This window comes from Dryobates pubescens, chromosome 2, assembly GCF_014839835.1.
Source record: "Dryobates pubescens isolate bDryPub1 chromosome 2, bDryPub1.pri, whole genome shotgun sequence".
Taxonomy (NCBI): domain Eukaryota; kingdom Metazoa; phylum Chordata; class Aves; order Piciformes; family Picidae; genus Dryobates; species Dryobates pubescens.
The window spans coordinates 44,250,242-44,274,355 of NC_071613.1; the positions used below are offsets into that span (position 1 = coordinate 44,250,242).

General features: G+C 40.2%; 1 protein-coding gene across 1 annotated transcript in view; it reads right to left on the reverse strand.

Annotated features, from left to right (window-relative positions):
• The window catches only part of ADCY5 (adenylate cyclase 5), a 211,115-nt gene that overhangs the window by 81,759 nt on the left and 105,242 nt on the right, over positions 1 to 24,114 (reverse strand). The window contains exons 2-3 of the mRNA XM_054176375.1: positions 5,580 to 5,729; positions 154 to 275 (exon numbers count right to left, since the gene is read on the reverse strand). Of these exons, the coding sequence (XP_054032350.1) occupies positions 154 to 275; positions 5,580 to 5,729 (272 nt within the window). The remainder of the gene's footprint in view (positions 1 to 153; positions 276 to 5,579; positions 5,730 to 24,114) is intronic.

The following is a 24,114-nucleotide window of genomic DNA, read 5'->3' on the forward strand; positions in this document are numbered from 1 at the left end:
AACAGACTTTCAAAAGTCAACTGGTGACATTTCAGAGATTTTACGCTTGTTTTGGATTATGTATCATGGACATCTTCGTCTCTTGGCATTAAGTGCCAAGCACTGGGAGGATCCCTCCTCTCCCACAGCTGGGAGATGAACTGCTGTGCTTACCTGACGTTGTCATGTTTCTGGATGTAGATCTTATGAAACATCATATCTTCCTGTTTGGCATTAATGTCAGCTTTCATCTCCATGGCAACATGTCGAGGAAGTACAGAGAGCAGGAGACGCTCCTGTGGAGTCAGACAGATGAACCAATTAAAACACCTGCTGCCCAGTTAACAAACACACTTTGTTCCTTACTGGGGAGAAATGAGTCATCAGTTTGGTGAGAGATGAGTACAACCAAGTGAAATCGTCTCTATGAACCCAGTAGCTGATCTCCTAACAAGTCATATGCAATTCTGTCCCAACTACTTAATAACAATTCAATGGCTTTAGAAAACAAAAAAATAAAGGATTTTTCATCCCAGGTGCACTGGGCTTATGATTCACAGTTGGTACATTCTTGCAAAGGAAGAAGCCACCCAACTTCAGTGCCTGCACATCATTCTTGGAAGGACTCTGATAAATGATACTGTCTGATCTCCTACACACCCTCTCCAAGCCACCATGAAGTCCTCTTTCACGTAACACCAGAGGTCTGACACCACACCCCCTTAGGCAACACTTAAAATTCCTGCATTTCCTATCTTATCATCTAAGCATACTACTCTAACAGGCCCGATCCTGTTCTTAGAAGCTAAAAAGTCAATAGGAACACCCCAATAAAACTATCATGGAAAGTTAGCCCAACTACACAATGTGGTATTACACTTTCACATTTAAAGCCACTATTTGTGCCCAACAGCATGAAGACCTGCAAACCACCACTCACCTACAAGAGTATTTTTAATAATCACCTCTGTTATCAACAACTCTCATCTCTCCTCCCTCACCTGGCACTCTTATTTACTGATAACAGCTTTAGTGTAACTTTCATAATACTATGCTGTTCCATATATAGTTTTGCATGCTAGGCCCAAATCAGTGACATAATAAAATGACAACTTTATGGTAACTTCTCCCAAAACTCACACAAAACCCTTTCCATGCTATTACTCTAAATTGGTGGCAATTTCATGCAGAAGATGTAGAGTTTAAATCCACAGGTAACACGTGCCCCAATGATGCAGCGGTGTACTTCAGGAATCACACCTGAGAAATTCTGCCTATACCTCTATTTTATTCTCACTTCCGTCCTTTGCAGTTCAAAACACATTGTTGCTATAGCTGAAGAAGGTGGGGAGCATCTCTTTTGGGATCAGCTCCACTGTGGTCCAAGCTGCAGGCAGTGCTCTGGAATAGCTGAAGAATCCTAAAAGCTTGTGCCACTCCCATCTTTATTTTTCTTTAACTGCAGTGAGCAGAGGGAAGAAAAGGGCCTTCCTTCCTGACCACACAGACACAATGTGACATAAATGAAGGTCCCTAACCTTATCTAACAGCTCATTAATTCTCAACAACACAGGGAACAGTGGGACTCAAATACAGTTCTGACTCAGAGAGGTCAGCAGTCCTCCAATCCTAATTACTCACGTCACCAAACCTCTTGCCCATACTACAGTTCCAGTTAAATCTAATTCCTAGATTTAACTGAAAGTTCCCCATTTATTTCTTCCTCCAAGGACAGAGGGGAACTTTGGGGGAACCAGAGGAAGATGAATTCACTGGAAATCTGCTTAGCATGCACTGAGACATTTTATAGTCTGCAGCACTGTCCAGAATTTTCTTTTTTATTTTCTTTCCCTTCACTGTGTACCATAAAGAGATTACTTCTTGCCTCCAGTCTCTGAAGAGGTAGCAATAACATAGAAGAAGATGTGTTGGGAGAGATTTCTATCTGCTCTGCTCAAAACTGCAGCAGGCCTGATAAGAAACCTTGTTTTAAAGCACTCTCACCTTCCCTAGCATACTGTAGGTGTTAAGAGTTACACATCCACATTTTTTTCATAAAGATCATGAATCAGGCACGTGTCCTCAGGCTTCTGTCAGCTGTTGGCACACTCCTGGAGTGCAAAAGCACAATACATTTGTATGCTCTTCAGAGTAACTGGTGTATACACTGTTGTCATTTGCATATTATAACAGGCATCCTCAAATGTGTGAAAACTGCTATTTTGCATGTGATTTTATATGTCCTCTAAATAACTCAGAGCTTAATGAGCTTCAGGGGCACCCACCGGTTTGGTACATTCCCTGTAGGTGCACTACAACAGAGAGATGCTTTTTTTTTCCCTTTTACTTGCTCATTAAATAGGGACACATTCTAGGGACTGAGTATCTCTTACTAGTACTCCAAGAAATTTTCACATAAATTTCTGGGTAGCTTTTCTTTGCAAGCCCCCTGCCCCAGACTTTCTGACAGCACAGGCACTTGACAGTATAAAACGTCAATATTTTCAAGACACATGAGATCACCAGGAGATGAACTAACACTGCACCTATTGGGGAGTAAGATAGATTTGTCAGGCAAAATAAATACATGAAGTACAATGGCCCTTCATGTAGCAACTAATTAGGAAGTTGAGCCATGTTACAAGGTTGGGTATTTTCTTTATTCTGTTTGTTGGGAGCATCATGATCACTGAAAACAACTAACAGCAAGGTCTGTAACGAGTGTTTCTGTAAAGCACAAACCATGCTACAAGACCTTCAAAACAACAACTTCTCTGTTTTATTTCAAATGGAGCACAGAAATTAAAGTCTCCACTAGAATACAATTTTCATTTTGCTATAATGACTACAAAGTACTGCAGCTCTCTCTGTAAAATCACTTATTATGCATCAGTGAGGTGACTGAGGCTGCTGTTCTACAAGTATAACAAGGCAGCATTCTGACCTGATAAAACAAAAAAAAAGGCAAGAGCAAATTCATATACACTTCTCACTTCGAAACAAGATGCAAGTATAGCTCCACTGAATTATACATTAAACAAATGCATTTCCAAGAGCACCAGTCTTTAGAATTGGCACAGATGAAAGAGTACAATACAGATCTACTCTGCTTAAATATGTACACATAGATATATGTATATGTGGGCACATACATCCCTCAGATGACTCTGTACTGCACAGGAATTTGAAGTCAGACTCTCACAAGGTAACCTCAAAGGACTACAAATATTTACTGTCTTATGACTATCCATTTGTTCACAGGTTTAATAACACTTACTTTTCACTGCAAGTGATGCAGAGATGAAAAAGAGAAGGATAGAACAGCTTTTCAGAGACAAAAGACAAGCGATGGTAGAAGCAAAACTGTGCAGTCCTGAAAAGACATTTCTTACTCAAATCCTAAGTGTTCACTCACTACAGATTGTGGAGGAAACCTGTGTTTTCATCCAAAAGTATTTTATTCTGGGCAGGTAACAGTGATTCCTGTGACGGCTCTGCCCTAGGTTATCTCAAATAATGAAATAAAAGTAAGTTTCTCTTCTTCATTGGACATGCTGGGTATTTATTTACTTCCTTGCTAATTTTGGGTGCTGGTAGATGCTTAATAAAGGAAAACACAAATCCTTTTACTGGAGATAATATGCTTGGTCCTGTGTGCAGATGTCCAGAAAGAGGCAAGCAACAATAACAGTTTTGAGCTGTGCAGTTGTTTTTCTTTCCACCCCTGTCTGGATACTGAGTCTCTTCTCAGATACAGCCTGAGCCGCCTTTATTTGTGTCTGCTGTCACCTCAAGATTATCTCAATGCATTATGCATAGGGATGCATCTGAACTGAACCTGGAGATCAATGCCAGTGCAGACTGTAGCTGAAAATAAGGCACAGTTACTGCTGGAAGAACTGGAGGGTATTTCTAAATGACTGGCCTTGACCTATGTTCTTCTGATGTCCTGGGTTTCTTCTGTATGGTACAGTACCTCCTAGGGAGGAGATGACAAAAAAGGCTTAAAGCCAGGGCATTTGTCAGGGCTTGAACTGCTTTTGAAATAGAAGCTCCTAAATCCAGAACAGGACAAGCACTTGGGCCATGCTGCCAAGGCAGTCTTGCAGCAGGGAGGAATAATTGTAACCAATAAGTAAAATGGGGTACTTCCTTGGCCCAATCCTTTCCTCTGCATCAAGGTGTGGAAGGAGGAACTGCTGCTGGTTTCATCTTTCCCAGACTATGCTCATTACAAAGGAAAACGGAGCTTTGAGTGTGAATATTGTTTTCATACATATACTATAAAAAACTTACGCATGTGCACATGTTGTTTCACAATATGGGCTAAGCAGCAAGTATGTCAGCCAGAAGTACCTCATGAAGCGCTGCCAAAAGACAAATCCATAGACGCAGATGGTCTGAGACATGAGGGAAAATTAAGCTGTGTTGCCTCAGAGACGCACAGATACTCCAATTGATTCATTCTCTTGGTCTCTTCCCCAAACCCATAATCAAGCTCCAAGATACCTCCCAAAGGAAGAGTGGCAGCCCCATTGAGTGATTCATTTCAAACTGGACAGACCACTATGAGATGTACTGCAAGGCAGAGATGTACATTAGCAAGGAAAAGTCAAGCTTTCCCCAAAAGTCCTTTGTATCTAGTTCTGAGGACATGCAATTCATTGCAGGAGAACCCATACACTTCACACCCTTGACAACTCAGTTGTATGCTGGCAACAACAAGTCTTTTTATAACAAAAAACATCAAAGCTGGTGATGAATCTCACTTTGTGAACAAATACAATTCACCTCAGGCCTACAAGGTGTACAGAAGTGTGCAAGCAGGTAGGGACCTTTAGGAAAGGCAAGAGGAGGACCCTCTTTGGAGGCATCAAGGGACAGTACATTCCATGGATCAATTTTCACTTTTCACTTCAAAGCCTGCTTTAGAGATACATGTTGGCAGTGGTGCTACTGACAAATACACTATTCTTTGACCTTACAAAGACAGTCAATCTGAAGCCTTTGTGTTGCATCTGCATTCAACACATGGCTTCAACGATGGTGCAAATAAACTACACAGAATGTCTGCATACTGTGTGATTTAGCCTGGAGAAGAGGAGCCTCAGGGGAGACCTTATTGCTGTCTACAACTACCTGAAGGGAGGTTGTAGCCAGGTGGGGGTTGGTCTCTTCTCCCAGGCAACCAGCGCCAGAACAAGGGGACACAGTCTCAGGCTGCACCAGGGGAGGTTTAGGCTGGATGTTAGGAAGAAGTTCTTCACAGAAAGAGTGAATGGCCACTGGAATGGGCTGCCCAGGGAGGTGGTGGAGTCACCATCACTGGAGATGTTTAGGAAGAGACTGGATGGGGCACTTGGTGCCATGGTTTAGTTGATTAGACAGTGTTGGATGATAGGTTGGACTCAATGATCTTAAAGGTCTTTTCCAACCTGGTTAATTCTATTCTATTTTATTCTATTCTAATCCCCAGAGCACAGACCACAGAATTTGTTGGTATTTGCAGAGAAGTCCATCAGGGTATTTAGGAAGAAATACTCCCCTGAGCTCTCTTTGCTTGAACAGTTTAATTTTTTATTTCCCACTGTTGCTCTTACCTGCTGCTGGTTTTCCCTCTGAGAATGCAGCCTGGCTTGTATGCATTCCCTGGTCTCCTGGAAAGCCTGTCTTTGGGACACCTCTGCAGGGTAGTGGGTACACACGCCTACAATGTTTGTACAGGAGAAGATGAGAACATTGGAGACCAGCTGCAACAAAAGAAAAAAAAAAGAAAGAAAAGAAAAGAAAAATCCTGGGTTACACTTTGGAAATCTGCCAAAGTAACAAAGTACCAGACAGAACCCAGCCCCTTCCACAACTCCTTAATCCATGCCATGCTTAAACCTCAGGCTTGTAATTCCAGTGTCTTTTATCAATTTAGTCATTAAAATATAAAACTTCCATATACAGCCTCACATATATGTTCCTAGCACTGTGTATTACATCACTGGTAAGAAATACAATCCCATTGGTAATTCTGAAATCCATGTTTTGGTAATTCAGGGTCCTGGAACTACAGTGACAAAAGTCTATTTAAAAATGCATCATTGCTTTGTCAGCTATGAGTCACACAGACAGATCTGACAGAGGAACACAAATATTTCCATGTTTGTGTACCTACATATCTGCCTTTAAAAACATATCAAAGAGACATGAAATCATTATCTTGAAAGAGTGCTTAAAACACCGAAGGGGAAATGTTGGTATTCACAATGCTTAAGAGCAACTGAATTTTGTTTGTTAAATCTAGTTCCAACTCAAAATTTTATGTTATTAGATTAAAATTTAAAAAAAAAAAAAAGAAGAAGAAGAGGTTTTTACACTTCTGTGAACATGACTACAGAAAGAGTTGTTAAGACCAAAAGATATTTGAACTGGGCAACATGAAGGAGAAGATTTGTCACTCTCTTGTTTTCACGTCAGTTACGTTTTGTAAAGAAGCTCTCACATAACATTTGCTGAAAACTATTGCTGCCATCTTTCATTTCCAAATTATTACCATTTTCTGTACTGAAAAGAAAAAACTCCATTCCCATGGGTGGCATGGAGTTAATGCAAAATGTGCAAAACCGCATCTGATGGTATCATGTAAAAACTTCCTTTGAATGAGGGCAGCCACGGTGTAACTTTTTAAGAGCTGCACAAGCTGTACTGGCTGTCCCTTTGAGGCCAGACTTATTTTAACACCTCTCATCTCTTCTAGGGGGAAGGACTGCCAGATCTGCAATATCTTTAAAAAGAGAGCTCTTTGGTCTGTTACCTATCAAGTCCAAATACACCCTTAGCCTTTATTTCTTTTTTACTGTAGAATAAATAAATAAATAAGTCAGTTCCAGACCAGCTTATTTCCTGAAAATACTGGGCCAGATTTTGAAGGGCACCCCTCAAGCTCTGAGCCCACAGGGGTTGCTCAGGACTCTGCAAACTAGCTTGGTCAACATGCAGAAGAGAGGATCCACACTCATGTCAAACACAGGCCCCCATCCTGAAGAGTAACCACCTGTCAGAGTATTCCCAGTAGGATTGTTGATCGTCTTTGACTACAGCCACATGCTAAGGACAGCAACAGTTATTTTATTAAGAAGTCTTGAAATAGGATTTAGGCAGGAAAACTTCATATTCCTGTTCAAAATAAGCAATGCTTTAAGCTACAAGCAGCTGAGGGACTTCTCTTTGAGGACGGCTGCCAGTAGATGGCAACACTCCAACTTCCCAAACTCCTGCATCAAAGTGCTTCACTTTGAGCTATGTCCCCACAGAGAGTTCCCACGCTCACGTTATCATGTTACAGCACAATAACCTGCCGGCTATAGATACCCAAGGGTGATTATCACCACTGCCAGCTAATTGTATTTGCTGATAACTGCTTTCCAACGAGGAAATTATTCTCAACCCACACAGCTTGCTCCCTCATCCAAAGAGTCCACACTTCAGACAGACAGGGCTACAGAAGGCACAGGTCATACATGAACATGAAATAAGCCATGATCCTAAACTCATATATTCCTTTCACAGTTATATTTTCATTCAGCTCTTTCTAAAGCTGGCTGGATCCTGCCAGATCCAAGCTCTTCCATCTCCCTCCTAAACTGATCAGGGACTAGCCAATTTCCACCCAGATCCTGCCCTGCTTCCCTGACACAGTGCTGCATCCAGTGTGCATTTGATGGTACTTTTTTGCTGATAATGATAATTTTTAAGGATTAAAAATCCCCCCATAGTACAAAAATCACAGTGGTACTTATTATAATGAAGAAACATCTTAAAAAGAGAGCAGAAATAGAGGTTTCCTAGGAGCCCGATTCCATGGCTTACTCCAATACTCCATGGCTGCACTGATATCAGCTCACAGTGTGTGAGCACCACTTCTACAAGTTCAGGACAGTTACTATGGGCTCAAAGGGGTTTACAGTACACAGCAACTTTTGCACAGCCAGATTATAGCAAACATCAAATTCTCTCTCTTGGAATTATTTTATTTCACAGTAAGTGGAAAATGTATCAGGGCATATAAAGTAGCATAAGTATGCATCATAAATCTGAAATGAATAAACTAAGAACACAGAAGATTTTACAGAAATATGTAGTATTATTTTTTAAGCTGAGACTTCAGTTCACTTGCAGTCAATAGCACAAACCCAGAACAAACTCCCCATAACAGCAACTGAACTCTTGCACCAGGGACAGTGGACAACACCTGGTTTAGATGGCAGGCAATATACCAGGAGCAGAGTAGAACAGCAGCTCTGTCCTTAGAACAAGCTCTTTTTGGCTTTATCTTGGAGCCATCAAAACGTCCACCCAGTGGGGCCTATCCGTGAAGATATCATAGTGGTAATAATGCCTTAAACAGCCAAGCTGTACAGTTCAAGGCACATGATTCATATCATGTGTTGAGACCAACATTATCAAAGGAGAGTACAGAAAACATCATCAGATGTGACATTATTGATGTTTGTGGCACACAAGGCAATTTAACTTTTCAGCACTTGCCAATGGAATTTTACACAAGCCCAAGAGACTTCACAGACTGATTTACAGATTCAGATGACCATGCCTCATTCAAGTAGGAAAAACCCAACTACAGTGTGATGTAATTTTTAAGTAGAAGGGGACAGACATCTCCATTTATTCTGTTAAGCAGATGCTCATTTAATTGACGGTATGGCATCTTTGCAACACCACAACACATAAGGGGAGAAATTACAGTATACTTCTGAAAGCATTAGAAGTCTGAAGAGCTTTAAACCTGAAGGTCCTACTATTTGCAGCAACACTTGCTATGTGAGCAAGAGCATTTTCAGCATCTGTTCACAATTATTTTCTTCATACATGTTTAAAATATATTAAAGAAAAAAGCTTTCTAATCTCATGTGGTGTTTTTTTTCCACAGTCCTGTATCTTACTACAATAAATTTATAGCCTGTTTGCCAAATGGCACTCCTAGCTTATCAGCCTCCTTACCACTTTGCTATGGTAACCAGTTTAAGTCCCAGGAGGAAAGAGATGATGTAGATATTAAAAAACTGATTCCCTAAGCTCCATGGCCTGAGAAGTAAAAACATTACGGCAACTATTTCAGACAATCTGTCCTTGAAGAGCTGTTTAAGGCAACGAGAACACACAGTTGTCTATTTTCTTCCCTTGCCTAGCTGGAGATCTAGACTACGAAGATTCCTATCCTTCTGAGTTTGGAAGCTAGTATTTTCTAAAAGACTATTTCACTTGCATATAATTCCTACATAAGCCTGCAGCATTGTTATATTTGAGTACTTTATAAACGAATACATTTACCCTTGCAGCATCTGTGTGTGGCAGAGAAATGCCATCATCCAGATGTTACTGAGGCAGAGCTCCTTACAGGCAAATCAGTACCCAAGAAAAAGTGAGGTTCTCAAAAATCACGGTGAACTCTTAGTTCTACTGAAATAACAGACTGCTAAATCTCAAACAAAACAGAGCAGGCAGTTTCTAGTCACTATGATTTCACCACACAGACGGAGCACCACAATGCTTTTGTTAAATCTCTTGCAGGAAACTGTTTTCAATATTTTTTCCCTTGGTGACTGAAAGGAAAAAAGAAATATGTTAACAGTTCAGTTCCACATGTTCTAGGAGTTATAAAAACCTGGTATTACAAAATCAAGATGCAGAGCTAAATTTTGCTTTGATACTATTGTTACAAAATCAATGTTTTGGGTGTTTTAGGCCGGGCTGAAGAGGAACCAGGATGGCTCAGTGACCAGGGGAGAGCCTCCAGACCACTGTAAGCTGAAAAAAATATCAGCTTGCATCAATATTGCCATGCTTCTCCCTGCTGTTTCTATTCGATTATTCTTCAAACACCAGATGCTATTCAATATGTAATTAAGAGACAACAACATGCTAAAGTGGGATAGTGTTGAGATAAATTTTGTTAGCTCCCTACCTCTGCCAGAGCAAACAAAGCTGGCTAGTGACACGAGAAGGTGGGCCATATTCCGTGGAATGCCACTGTTGATTAAAAAAAATCACAGCTTCTGTTTCCTGCAAAATGACTCTGCTTTGGTCCACTTCTCTTGAGAGACTTGGCGTGATTTCTGTTCTGAGATCACAGCAGCACCAGGCTATTCCCTGTTAGCTTCCAACAGGACTAATCAGAATTTTGATTTTCTATTTTATTTTGCATTTAAATCAAAGTATTGCTTTAATATTGTCATTAAGTTCCATTTTGAAAACAATTACCTTTCAAGTTTTTACTGTGGGGCAGTAAAAGTGTCACAAGTAGAAGGAAAGCATATACATGAAAATTAAACAGTCATACAAGCCAATCTAGACCAAATAAGAAACCACATATCCTTTCTTTCCAGAGCGTTACACAGCTCTCTTCTGCTTTCCAGCTCCTATGATACCCATCTAGTAGTAAAACCTTTGTCAAATCAGTTATCAATGCAACGGCTAGGTTAAAGGCAGATAATAACAGAGTTTCTAGACTACATTTCATAGTGGTTGTATACTGAATTGACAAATTGGTCAATTATTAATTGCAGGGACAGACTCTGAAATTAGCTTTATACTTTTAAGAGTTCCTTTTAAAATTCAATAGAAAAATATTATATAATCTTTAATACTTATTCAAAACAATGTAAGAACAAAAATACAATGGACTAAAAAAGCTCTAACTATCCAAGATAGTTCTGTAGCACCTATGCATACAATATTGAATTGGAAGTAGGGATAAAAAGCACAAACATCATGAAGCAGTCGTGTTGTTAAAGGGTAGAGTTGGTACTGTTTTCAAAACACTTTCCCTGAGCAGCAATTAACCCTCTATTGCCTCTTTATATACTGCTATCTAATAAAAACATTGCAGCAGCTACAGAGCCAAAGGCATAATGAAAATTAAAACGAAAGACAACATCAGCAGGCTCCAAGATCAAATTACTCATGTATTTGTACTGTATATACAACATCTTCCATTTCCCAGAGCTACAACTAGCAGAGAACTAAGTGAAAACTTGCAGATTATGTTAGAAAGATAAACAGTTGATGTCACCTGGTCTTCTCCCAGTGTTTGGCCAGTAAAGGACAGGGCAAGCAATTAGGAAGAGTCTTTTATGTCAAATGTGACAAGTGTTTCTACTGAGTACTTGAAATAACTGCAACAATAAAAGGTTACATCAATAAGCCAGATCTAAGAAGTTTTGAAGTTACTATATGGTGTCTTCCCTCCCTGTTCTGCTGCCTCTGTGCAGCAGCTAATTACTTGGATCTTGAGCAGAACAGAAAACAGGTTACAACCACTATCATCCAAAAAACACCTCTAGAAGTATACTTGATGCACCAGAGTAGTGCTACTGAAGTTTAAATGCTTCCAAGTCATGGCACAATTTAATTATTCCAAAGTAGCAGAATTTACCAGAAAGTGATGCTCTAGATATGCAATATCTCTTCAGTTGATGTTGAGAACAAAAATTCCTTTGCAGAAATAGCTTTGAAACTTTTTTGCCTATTTCTTCTATTTGGGGAGCTTACAAAGAGCAAAAGCTGTCTACTTCAAATCTGTAGGCTAGATTCTATACTGATCATAAAGTTACTTGCTGAGAGTGAAGCAGTGGCATTCAGGTTGAAGACACTAAAAGAAGCCTTACGTCACTCAGGTCAAGAGTTACAGTCAACAAAAACATTACACTGAAGCTATCCATTTCGTGCGCTTAGTAACCTTTCCAGCCCTAGTATTATACACCGATCTCTCAGATGTGATGCTCTGTTCTCACAGGGGAAAAGTCAAACAAGTATTTTGCCCCACATAAGTTCATTATTTCTTTAGAAAAAAAACTTAGTACCTAATATACCTCTTAAATACACAGTTGCAGGAAGAGACGTAATACATTACATCATTCAGAGCAAACAATTAAGGTTTTTATACTTTTCAATTCTTCCAGTGGTTACAGAGAACATCAGAATGTTTGATTCTACTTTCTTCATTTTAATGTCTCACACCTTATTCAACAACACTGTAATTCATTTACCAGTTGTTGTAATTGCAAACTTTCCAGGCATTCTTTCCCATCGATATTCTTGCTGTCACACAGAATTTGTTATTTTTAAAACCTTTAATTACTGGTTTTATTAAAGATCAAAACATTACCAATACAGATGTATTATTAGCATCTCAAGAGGAAACATTCCCACATTTGCTGGTAAATTCTACTTCCTTATCACTGTTCTATTAATTTATTTCTTTTTCTGCTGCGATTTCAGGTAGATCCTACTCTCTTTGGTTACTGAGTGTTAAGTTTCAGAAGAGAGAAATCTACTGTCCTGACCAAATCTTGCCTTAACATGAGCTAAAAGAAGCATTTCTGTGTCTAAAATGTTCTGGAACTCTATCATGACGCCAGCAAAGCACCCTCTATATGGTGGGGAGGAAGTGCTGCCCTTGCTAGCAAATAGTAGGGAAGGAGATTCCCAGGTCCTATCTTCCATCCTCGCTGAATCACCATGGCAACCAAGTTTCTGTGCATCTTCACACTTAAACATACTTTATGAGATATGATTCTGTGATTGGTTTTCATGAAAGGTTCCTTGATGGCAAACCAGAGGAATCAAGCTGACAGCCTATGGCTAAAGGGAACCATGCAGTGACCTTTGCAGGCAATATTAAGACCCTGAAACAACTTAGTGGAAGGCTTCTTCCACTGAAAAAGAGACATTTCCTCTTTCCCTGTCAACAATTCAACTCCTGCTTTGTTATTTAAATTATCGCCTCTTAAGACTTTGAAACCAAGCCGCCTGCTTCACCTTTTAACGGCTTCTTAAGGCATGACCCACCAGCCAGATGCTCCTCCTCAGCAGAGCTGAGCACAAGCTGCAAGTTTGGCCAGTTTCAATTCTTCTCTGGCAGCCTCCAGAAGGAACAACGTGCTAGAAATGGAGGGCTGAGATTGCTACAGCTCTCATAGGCGATACTGCACAGCTCTGATATCCTAGCAAAATCAGTTGTTCTGCAAATGACTGTAAATACGTTTCAGTCGTCTTCATGTCAGACCCACCAGCCCTGTGCTCCCAAGGGCAGAGGAGCTGTTCAGAGAGTGATACAATAGGTGTTAATTTACAAGGTGTTAATAGAAAACATTGCAATTGAAGTTGGATTAAGAAGTCTGGTTATGCATTCTAGATTCTCCACAATGCCTCTAAAGCTCAAGAAAGTGGTAATTAATGAGGAAAAATGTCCAAAAAAATGTACTTCATTCATCTTTTATATCCTATTTCCTTATCTGGTGGAAGGGATGTGAGGGAAGGAAGCTAAATGCCTAGGTTTTCTATCAAGCCCTCTTAAAATTAGCCCACTACACTGAAACATACAAGAAATTCCATTTAATACCTGCTAACTAACTCAACAAGCAAATACATATGCTGATTTGACCCTTGATGGGAGCAGGATTTTTACTTCACTTTCATGCTTTTTTTGTTGTTGTGCCTGACAGCCATATTACCTACACAATCCAGCAGGAGAGACCTTTGCAGCCCATCCTGCAAGATCTCAGTTCTTCAGAGTCACCTCCACATCTGCGACTACCTGTCCTTTCCACCCTCCTGGCAAGGGGTGCCCTGTCCATTCCAACAGCCTACACACTGCCAGCAAACACACTTTGCACAAAAAGTTCGTTCCCAAGACCTGTTGTTGCTTTCAGTGGCTATGAGAAAAAAATATCTGTACTAAGCAAACAGAATCCTGACAACCGCCCTCTGTTTCCCTTCCATCACAGTGCACCATGGTCCTTCATGTTCCTGGGAATATTTCTGGCAGCCCTGGTCTCAGATACAGGCAGTACCTCACCCTTTATCTTCCACAGCAATTTGAGCACAGGCATCACCTCTAGGTCACTAGGAAAAAAAAATATTTATCTAGTTACATGAAAGTCTTATTTATCTAGGGAAAAAAACACCAAAAAGAATGTTCTTCAACTGCTCAGCAGGCAGAAATGAGCATCCTAAATATGGTCTGTAAGATATAAAAATCATTATTTCCCAAGCATTTAGAATGTGTGTTTTGGGGAGGTGGTGAGTTAGACTGGCCTTGTTTGTTTGTTTGTGTGGGAAGAAATGCAAAACTAGGGAAAGAATGGAATACAGAAGAATATTTTGGGTTTGATCAAGGAAGACCTCCTTTCTTCTTCCGTTGCTGGATTTCACAGAGCTGGGGCAGCTTGCCCACAAGCTATCTTCCTTCCTATTAACATCCCTATCCCAACACTTATTTTTAATAAACAAAACTTAACCAAGAACCATCAGCACAGTTTGAACTCTTGAAGCAGTGGCTACTACCACATGATGTGAAGGGAGCAGCACTTGTAGCAGATAGCAGAGACTGCACAGCCACCACTAATACATAAATCCATCTGTAAAGGATCTGACTGGATGTTAACTGGATCTCTCCTGTAAAAGCTGATGTGTGGTGTTGCCAGCTATACAGTAAACTGGGCTTACTTCTGAATAAGAGAGGTTGCATAGAAATCTGAGATTCATTATAGTATGGTCTTATGGTCTGGCTGCTGGAGCAGCTGAGCACACTGATCTCTAAGTAGATTTGGATTCAATAACACAAAAACAAAAGCAAATTCCCAACTAAACTTTAACTTACTACAACAGACAACTTGAAGGCACACTCCTTGGCCTTCAGCTTCACCGTACTGAATTCCAAAGGTCTACAGTAATACCAAAGATTTTACAGAGAAACTCTAAAAGACTCTTCAGGACTGTTTATTGTAAAACAACCTAACAACAGTGGTTACAGCTGGATCTGTTTATAATACAAATTAGACAACACAATTTAGCCTGCCTTTATTTTGTTATAGACAAACCCTTTACTTTCTGTCTTTGGAGCTGCACTACTTCATGTGTCTTTCATTTTGCCTTCTCCACAGGGCAACTCCTTTTATTATCCACTCTGGACTTTCTTCTCAGGTCCCCAGTTCTGCCTTTCCCCCAAATGCACACACAAATGAGTGGTGTCACAATTTCAGGATCAAACTAAAATATTTTAAAACTAGCCAAGATGAACCTCTTTCTTTCCTGATAGCCCCAACAATGTGGTTAGTTTGCTACTACATGAGCTTTTCACGGCATGTTACAGAGTACAGTTTACATTGCATTGCAGTACCTGAAAGAAAACATTTCAAGGTATACATTCAAGGCACGTGTACTGCAAACATTATCCAAGTCCCACACCACACGACTGCATCATTAATGTCTACAAGCATTATGAAATGGCAGGAAGCTGGATTCTTGAATTGCAATATGCTATAGCTGAAGGTTGGTTTTGCTAGGATCTGAAACTTGCTTTTTCCTCCTGTCAAATGTTTAAGATGAATACACTGAAAATATTATACTGTAAAAACGTAAATGTTTAACAGAAACAAAGAAATCAACCTCCCATTGCTGGAGTTGCAGTTTGGAAGAGGCTTTGAATTCTGATAATTGAAACAAACTAGGTCTGCTTAGAATTGAACAGGATATAAAGAAAATAAATCCAACTTTCTCTAGCTAGTGGAAAATTTTGAGTCTGTAATTGAGCATGCACTTTTATCCTCCCAAAGATTGTTACCAGAGATTGCACAGATGAATAGGTTTTCTGAGGTGAACTTAAAATAGACCTAACATCATACTCACCTCCCCAAGAGAATACTGTACACCACAAAATTGGACTTTGAAAAACAGTAAATTACAAATATTTAAAGTAACCCAATCTGAGGAAGACAGAAAAAATAGGGAGTATCTATTTTCAGAAGTTTTTGTAATATGACAAGACAGCAAAGGACCTAAGAGACCTCATGGACTATATAGTTTATTCCCCACTTGCCTCTTAAAAAGTTGCCATATCCAAAACCGGATACAACAATTCCGTTGCAGTTTAAAGGGCACTGAACAGCAGTACCTACTTTTATTATATTTTATAGAATAGAATAGAATAGAAGTTAACCAGGTTGGAAAAGACCTTTGAGATCATCAAGTCCAACCTATCACCCAACACCAACTAATCAACTAAACCATGGCACCAAGCACCCCATTCAGTCTCTACTTAAACACTTCTAGTGATGGTGACTCCACCACCTCCCTGGGCAGCCCATCCAATGGCAACTCGCTCTTTCTGTGAAGAACTTCTTCCTAACATCCAGACTAAACCTCCCCTGGCACAGTTTGAGATTGTGTCCTCTTGTTCTGATGGTGGTTGCCTGGGAGAAAAGACCAACCCCCACCTGGTTACAACCTCCCTTCAGGTAGTTGTAGACAGCAATAAGACCTCCCCTGAGCCTCCTCTTCTCCAGGCTAAGCAACCCCAGCTCCCTCAGCCTCTCCTCATAGGGCTTGTGCTCCAAACCCCTCCCCAGCTTTGTTGCCCTTCTCTGGACACGTTCCAGCAAGTCAACATCTTTCCTAAGATGAGGGGCCCAGAACTGGACAGAGGACTCAAGGTGTGGCCTAACCAGTGCTGAATACAGGGGCAGACTGACTTCCTCTTAATATATCCCAAAGAGACACTTTTACTGGAGTGGACGATATTGATCATAAACAAATTAGCTTGCAATCAGCTTTCCCTGCCATCATAATCTGTTGCATCACTGCTTAAATATTTAGACACGGCATTAGATTTTTCATTTCCAAGAATACAGTATCTGTGCACTTGGCCTTGCCTAGTAAAGCCTTTCACAAATCAGCACTTGTATGATGTAGAGAATTATTAGTATACTTCAAATCAAAATGAGTTTACGAATGATACCTCACATGCAGAAGATAACTGGATAAACAACTGCTTAAAGAGGAAAAACATAGCAGAGAGAGGTTTTGCTATCTCCTGAAAACCAGGCGCACTTATTGCCTTTAGAATCATACAATTGTTTTGGTTTGAAGAGACCTTTAAGATAATCAAGTTTCACCAATATCTAACTCTACCATCAAGTCTGGTGGTAAACCATGTTCCTTAACACCACAGCTATGTGTCTTTTAAACAGCTGCAGTGATGGGAATTCAACCACCTCCCTGGGGAGCCTGCTCCAGTGCTTGATAACCCTTTCAGTGAAGACATTTCTTCTAATATCCAATCTACATCTCCTCTGGTGCAACTTGAGACCATTTTGTCTGATGCTATCACTTGTTACTAGGGAGAAGGGACCAACACCAACGGCACTGCAACCTCCTTTCAGGTAGTTGTAGAGAGTGAGAAGGTCTCCCCTCCACGTCCTTCACTCCAGACTAAACAATTACAGCTCCCTCAACTGCTCCTTGTAAGACTTGCTCTCCAGACCCTTCGCCAGTTTCATTGTCTTTCTCTGGACATGCTCTAGCACCAAAATGTCTTTTTGTAGTGAGGGCCCCACAACTGAACATAGCATTTCAGGTGCAGCCTCATCAATGCTGAGTACAATCACTTCCCTGGTCCTCCTGGTCACACTACTGATGATTTAGGCCAGGATATTGGCTGCCTTGGCAACCTGAGCATGCTGCTGGCTCACATTCAGCCATCTGTCAACCAGCAGCCCAAGGTCTTTCCTGCCACTCTGCCCAAAGCCTGTATCATTGCATAGATTTGTTGTGACCTAAATGCAGGACCCAGCACTTGACCTTGTTGAATCTCACACAATTAGCCTCAGCCCATAGATCCAGCTTGCCCAGGTTCCTCTGTAGAGCCTTCCTACCCTCAAGCAGATCAACGCCCTCTCAATTTGGTATCACCTGCAAATTTACTGAGGGTGCAGTATCACCAGATCATTGATAAAGATATTAAACAAGACTGGCTCCTTCCACAGTTGGCTCCCTCACCGTCTGTGTCAGGACATTATCCTCCACACATCCTAGGAACCTCTGGGACTGCTCCCTCTCTGCTGCGTTGTACTTCTAGCAGACATCAGGGAGGTTGAAGTTCACCACAAGACAAAGGGCAAATGATTGTGAGACTTCTCCAGATGTGTACAGAATATTTTTTTAATGTCTGAGAAGTGAGAGCAACATAAACCCAAAGAATTTATCAATTATTATCAATAATAGTAGCTACAAAAAGGTATTAAGTGGTATAAAGTCTTTCAGTATGTGATCAGATCCATGACTGTGGTTTGAAATCATAGACTGGTTCTTTGCCATCACTGTAATGTGATAGCATTTGTTGATCTAAATCCAATAGGGAGCTCCTAAGCCACTTTTGAAAGGATAAAGATTTGGGATCTAGTACTCTATTCTTATCAGCAAGACTCAACCAACTTAAGATACATAGAATTAGAGAAAATGATTAATTATATCTCTATGATCTTATCTCATCAAACACTTCTTAGTGCTTTATGTTAATCAGTCATAAGCAAATATGAGATATCCCTTCAAAGGCAAAGCAGGTGGTCCTTGAAAGATAGCAGTGATAACAGATACATCATTTGGTACACAGAAGACCTGAACACTCTAGCATGCATCCTGCTGCAGAGCTGGTAAAATAACAGTAAAGAGGAGAAGAACTGAAAGGATGATGAAAGTCATAATTCCAGACATGCAATGCAAAAGCAGGAGAATATGGAAACAGAACAAAAGATTTAAATGGGTCTTTTCTGCCATTGACTTTCTTCACCCATTGAGGTCTCCAAAACAGCCTTTAAACCTAACTGCTCTTTTGAGAATATCAAATGCCTTTGCTAAACAAAGCTTCTCCAAATGATTCCATCAGAAGTTCCAGAAAACAGTAGTTTAACTGTTAAAAGACAAACCATAAAATGTACCATTTAGAGGCATCTCATTTGCTTAAGAACAAAACCCCTGCAAACCTTATTTCTTTTTAAGGAACTATTTCAGAAATTTGTAGGAGAAATCAATTGTTAAACCCAACTATTTAATTAATCTGATGCTAAGACATTGGCATAGTGCCAGGCATCACAAAAGCATGCCAACCACCACTGAATTTGTCTAATACTTGTGTTATTATGAGAACCAGGGCAGAAATTTCTTGTGTGGCTATTAGTTTGTTTGTTGCATTCACATTTAACTGAAAAGTTCACAATGTGGAAAACTCACACAAGATAGGGAGAGAGAAGGAAGAGTGTGGTAGAACATAAGAAGAGGCAGAATACAAACCAAGTGGGACAGAAGAGGGAAATGGAGATGAAGAAGCAGAGGTCAAAATATAGAGGTAGGACTACTAAGCTATGAGCAGAGAAGCACAAACATCTGCACTTTTTCTGGACTGATGGCATATTTCCTTCTTCTAGAACCTGAAACAGGCCCACCATTTTGTTTCCTACAGCTTTTTCTGCCTCATAAAAACCCCTACATGTACAGCCACCTCACCCGTCAGGCCTGCAAAGAACCTAATGGTCTCTTTTGCTACACCTTGCAGACAGAGAATGAGAGTATTAAACACTGTGTTGTGTTTGTCCTGGGACTGCCTTACACAAGGGAAACTAATTGAGGCAGCAGAAGGCACTTAATCGCTGAATAATGTTCATATACTCACAGGGAAGTTTTTTCAGTTTCAGAGATGGCTCAGTAGGCAATCTGTCACATTTCCTAGCATGAGTACCCGAGTTCATAGATTCAGTTTACCATTTTACAGTGCAATATTGCTGTATCTGATTATCAACACTGAACAGATCAAAAAGAACTATCTTTAAAATGACTGTTTAACTATTCCTGAGTAAGCTGTGCTCCTTTCAAAAAGACTAGTTGGAAAATCAGCACCTAGTTTGATTGGACGTTCAATATGTATTTGACAAATTGAATATCCAGGACATGGACTTTGTGGAGCATATTTACCTTTCCTGTGATTTCCTACCCCTACAGATAGGTGCAGACAATAGCAATAAAAATCAAAGAATCACAGAATTGTTTAGAACCTAGAAGTTATCTATCCACAAGAATTAAAGAAGAGAATTAGAGACTGAGAACACCAGAAACAGGAAAAGAAGGTTGGATTACTTCCCATGCCTTCCTTTAATTCAAGGAATGTGAGCAGGGTGGTTTTCAAGGGCAAGGGAAAGGTAGAGAAAAAAACACCTAAAGAATATATTGTCCTATATCCACCATTCTAGAAGTGGAAGTCAATGTAGCTGACATTGAATAGTAGAAGCAACGCAGCTGATCATCAAGTGCCTCTTTGTAAGCATATCTCCTCAGCTCTGCTCCTGCTTCTCAGTTTGAGTGTCTAACACCAGCTTCAGCATCAAAGGAACAAAAGATGCACCCGGAAGTTACAGATTCCACTTTAGGGAGAGAAAGGTCGGCCCTCAATCTGAATACAGATAGAAAATGTGCTCAAGTACACTGGTTCCTCAAGTGTCTGGAAGCAGTCAAAGATCCCTCACATTGAAAATCATCAACAGTGGGTGCAATTCCCTCGGGGGAGATAAATAACCCTCACTTTTTCCTCAGCTCGGCAGAATTGCCTCAGTTGAACTACAGCTAAATTTCACCCAGTGTGTGTTCAATCAAGCCCCTTTTTAGCTACTCTAACAGCTGTATCAGACAACACACATTTCCTCATACTACCTTACAATTAAGAAGACAGGTAGCCTACATCCCTGATCACCTAAGTATGTAAGATTTACATTTTTGTATTCCAGTGTTCCTTGACATAGCTTATACAGTAATCTATGACCAGCAAGCACTATGCAATTAAATAACTTGAATCCCTCTAAATTATTTCTATGCCCAACTTCTCAATACTTGGTACAAGACAAAACAGAGGAAGCATAGTGAGGAGATAGACAAAGTAGTAACTTACTTTATTCATGGTAAAAGTTTCAGACAAGCAGACAGTGGTCCCAGACTGCAACCTTCATCTCTGTCCTGACATGTGAATAGTATTTTTTTTGACCACCACAACTGACACCTGATCAATGTGCAGAGATTACTATTGATAAAGGAACTAAGGCTGCTTTTATACTGTGCTGTGGCTTGAAGTCAGGCTGGCCTGAGAGGACCCCAAGGAATGCAAAGTATTGCCAGACCTCCTCCATTACAACTTCCTTTCCCCAGAAAGGGCAGTTTGAAGAATTTACAGGAAAGTCCTTTCTCCTCCTCCAAGGAAGGATGCAGAATTTTCCAGCTCCATGGTCGAATCCTTGCAACTGATTACCCAAGGAAGGCTTGATCCCCTTCCCTCAGCGGAAAGCAGCTCTGCTTTGCAGAACTTTCCTGCTGAGCCAAGAACAGTCTTGATTCACCTCGTGAAGGTGAGGTTCCTAAAACCTCATCAGCTTTTAAGAAAGGCCAAATTCTGTTATTGTTCCATCTGTACAAGCCAAGCAAGGACAGCAAGCGTATGTAGCTACTTAGATATCTACTCCTGTTATTTTTATATGAGACACTGTACAGGAGTACAAGACCTATCATATCTTCTCAAAACAGGGCAAAAGAACCTCCACTGCTGAGTAGTGATCGATGTGTTGCTAGCACATGTTATCATGTTCCCCACGTTGGGATAGTCTTCAGAGAAGTGATTCATTATCTGCCTTTTACCTCATGTAGTCAAGCAGTTGACACCACTACAAGTACTTTATTCACACAGAACAAAATTTATTTAACCACTGATGCTATCCCCACTAATTTTTACAACTATCATGGGTGTGTGGTCTATTCTGTTTCTGAAAAGAATTTTTTTCCCCATATATTCTCCTTTCCACCACAGTCTGCTCTGATCTGTAGAACCCAACTACACTGTTTTCTGCCCACTTAATTCCAGTTCTTCTCTATTTGGCAAGACATACAGAAAATGGAGTTACAGTCCAGATTGGTAGGATCAGCCAGGATTTTAGTACTTCTAGGAGACCTTCTACTCACCAGATACTGTTAGACCAGGGCCTTTTCCATTTTTATTCTGGTAAACCAGTTCTGCCTGCCTGTCATTTGGCTATTACCTCCCTTTCTCACTGCATGCATTACAGAACTCATTTTTAATTGCTCTACAACACCTGATTTAAAATAATTTTGTGCATTTTCAAGGTACGCACATTGAAAATGTTCTCCAGATCCTGTGCTGCAGGATTCAGTCACTAATCCATTTAAGCAGCATGAAGTGATAGATAAGTTAAATGCAAATTTAGCCAGGAGATTTAAAAATTGCTTTTTTATCCTGGCCCTATAGGGAAATCAATTTTTGGCATTTGTGCCCACACTCTCAAAGATTTTCAGGTGCTGTCATCAGTTCATTAAGATGCTTTGATGAGGTGGTTTTAGGAGCTGAAATTTTGCACAGAAAGTTCCATTTCTAAAAGCAGTTTAAACAAAGGAACTGCTCCTACAGTAAAGCACAGTCTTTGGGCACCCAAAATCGAATGTAATTCACCTACTTCTGAACATCTCAAAAAAAATCTCAGTTCTTGTCCCCCTGCATGTTCTCATTGAGCAATTACATCATGAGTTTCAATGGAGACAGACACTGAAAGGTATTAGCAAAAGCAGTGAGGGTCACTGTTCAAAAGTGGAGAGGCTGTTGATTTTGTTTCCCACTGGAATCTACTGGAAATAAATGAACTACAGGACTCCAGAAGAACAGCTTGCTCTCCAGGCTTTGCTCCATTCAAACAGGAAAAACATAAGTTATTAACAAACATACACAGAGTACAAGGACTGAAAAGAGGCTGTGAGGTCTTTTGCTCTCCAAATCATAAGCAGAGCTCCAGCCCAGTGCTGGCCAGAGCAGATGCCTTTAGTCTTCTTGCTGCTTTGCTGCTTTACTGCTTTTAGATACTATCATTATTAACAACAGCATTTAATTCTTTCTGTCCATACTGCTTCCCTCATCACACTATAAAAGACTGCCTGTATCACAGATGCTTCTATTCAAACCAATCCTTCACAGTGGTTTCAATGAGGAAGCTAATGGCTGAGTAAATAAAGGGTGGCAGTCCACTTCAAACAAACTCAGTCTTTCAAACCAACACAGAAACCATCACTACATGTGTTAAAACAGGCAAAACTCCAATCCTGACAATTCAGAGAAAGATATTTAAAGAAATCCTGCATTAGACCAATCACTAGAATATCCCACACAAAATCCCCTCCAAAATCCCATTACTTTGGTACTGACTCTTTGGCATGAAGGCTAATGTTTCTTCTGTTATCCTAACTCAAACATATAAGGAGGGAAGGAAAGAACACTTGATCCTAGTCTTCTTGGTGCTTATCTGTTACAATCTCTCCTGCACTTCCAAACTCTAGACTTAGTTCCTGATTTTAGCTGCAGAAAGGATAGAGTTAATTTTGTACCATCGGAAACTGCACTAACGAGTGCCATATGATTTCCTACTTGATCATTAACCTGTCAAATTCAGCATAATAAACCCTTCACCAGTTTAAGGAAATACAAAAGACTTGTCACGAAGAGAATTTTAAGAACATGACAATCATGTATAAATTTAAAAAAATAATAAAATTAGTGATGCTACTTTCAACAGCTGGATCTGCAAGAAAGGACTTTCCACCTTCACACAGTTAAAGCAGCTGCTTCTGTATGAAGTTGCTGGGGTTTTTAGTTGCTGTTGTTGCTTTCTTTTTTTTAATTTATTGAAACTCTCTGAGCTTTCAGTCTTGCAAAGAACTCATCTGCATCACAGAGTCACTCAAAGTGACACTTTAATGCTTTTCAGGAACCAGGCAATGGTCTGGTATACATTAAGTTTATGAACTATATTTCCTTGTAGTCTATCACAACCTAATAAAACTATGTCAACAAGCATTAAGGAGGGAGAACTAACACAGTAATTTTCTAGCCATATTATGTCAGCTCTCAAATGTCAAACTTCTACTGACAGTGTGTCTGCAGAGCCCACAGAGGCAGTGCAGTGAGCCTATTTCAATCTAAGCTGCAAGCAAGTTACTGCTGGCCGATTTTCTAATACAGTGTTCAAATGCAAGAGAGAATTCCAGGATCTCCAGAAGCAGTAGGAGGAGAGTGTTCCAGGTGCAGTTTGCACTCCTGAGTTTGGAAGCACCTGCACTATCAGATAAAGATGTTCTTACCAGCAGTATCAACTTAATGTCCAAAGTGCAAAGAGAATGAGAGATACAATTTTGTGGGAGGAATTTCAGTACGTTTTTCCCTCATTCAGTTGCTTCTGCTGGTGGCTAGCTTCACTA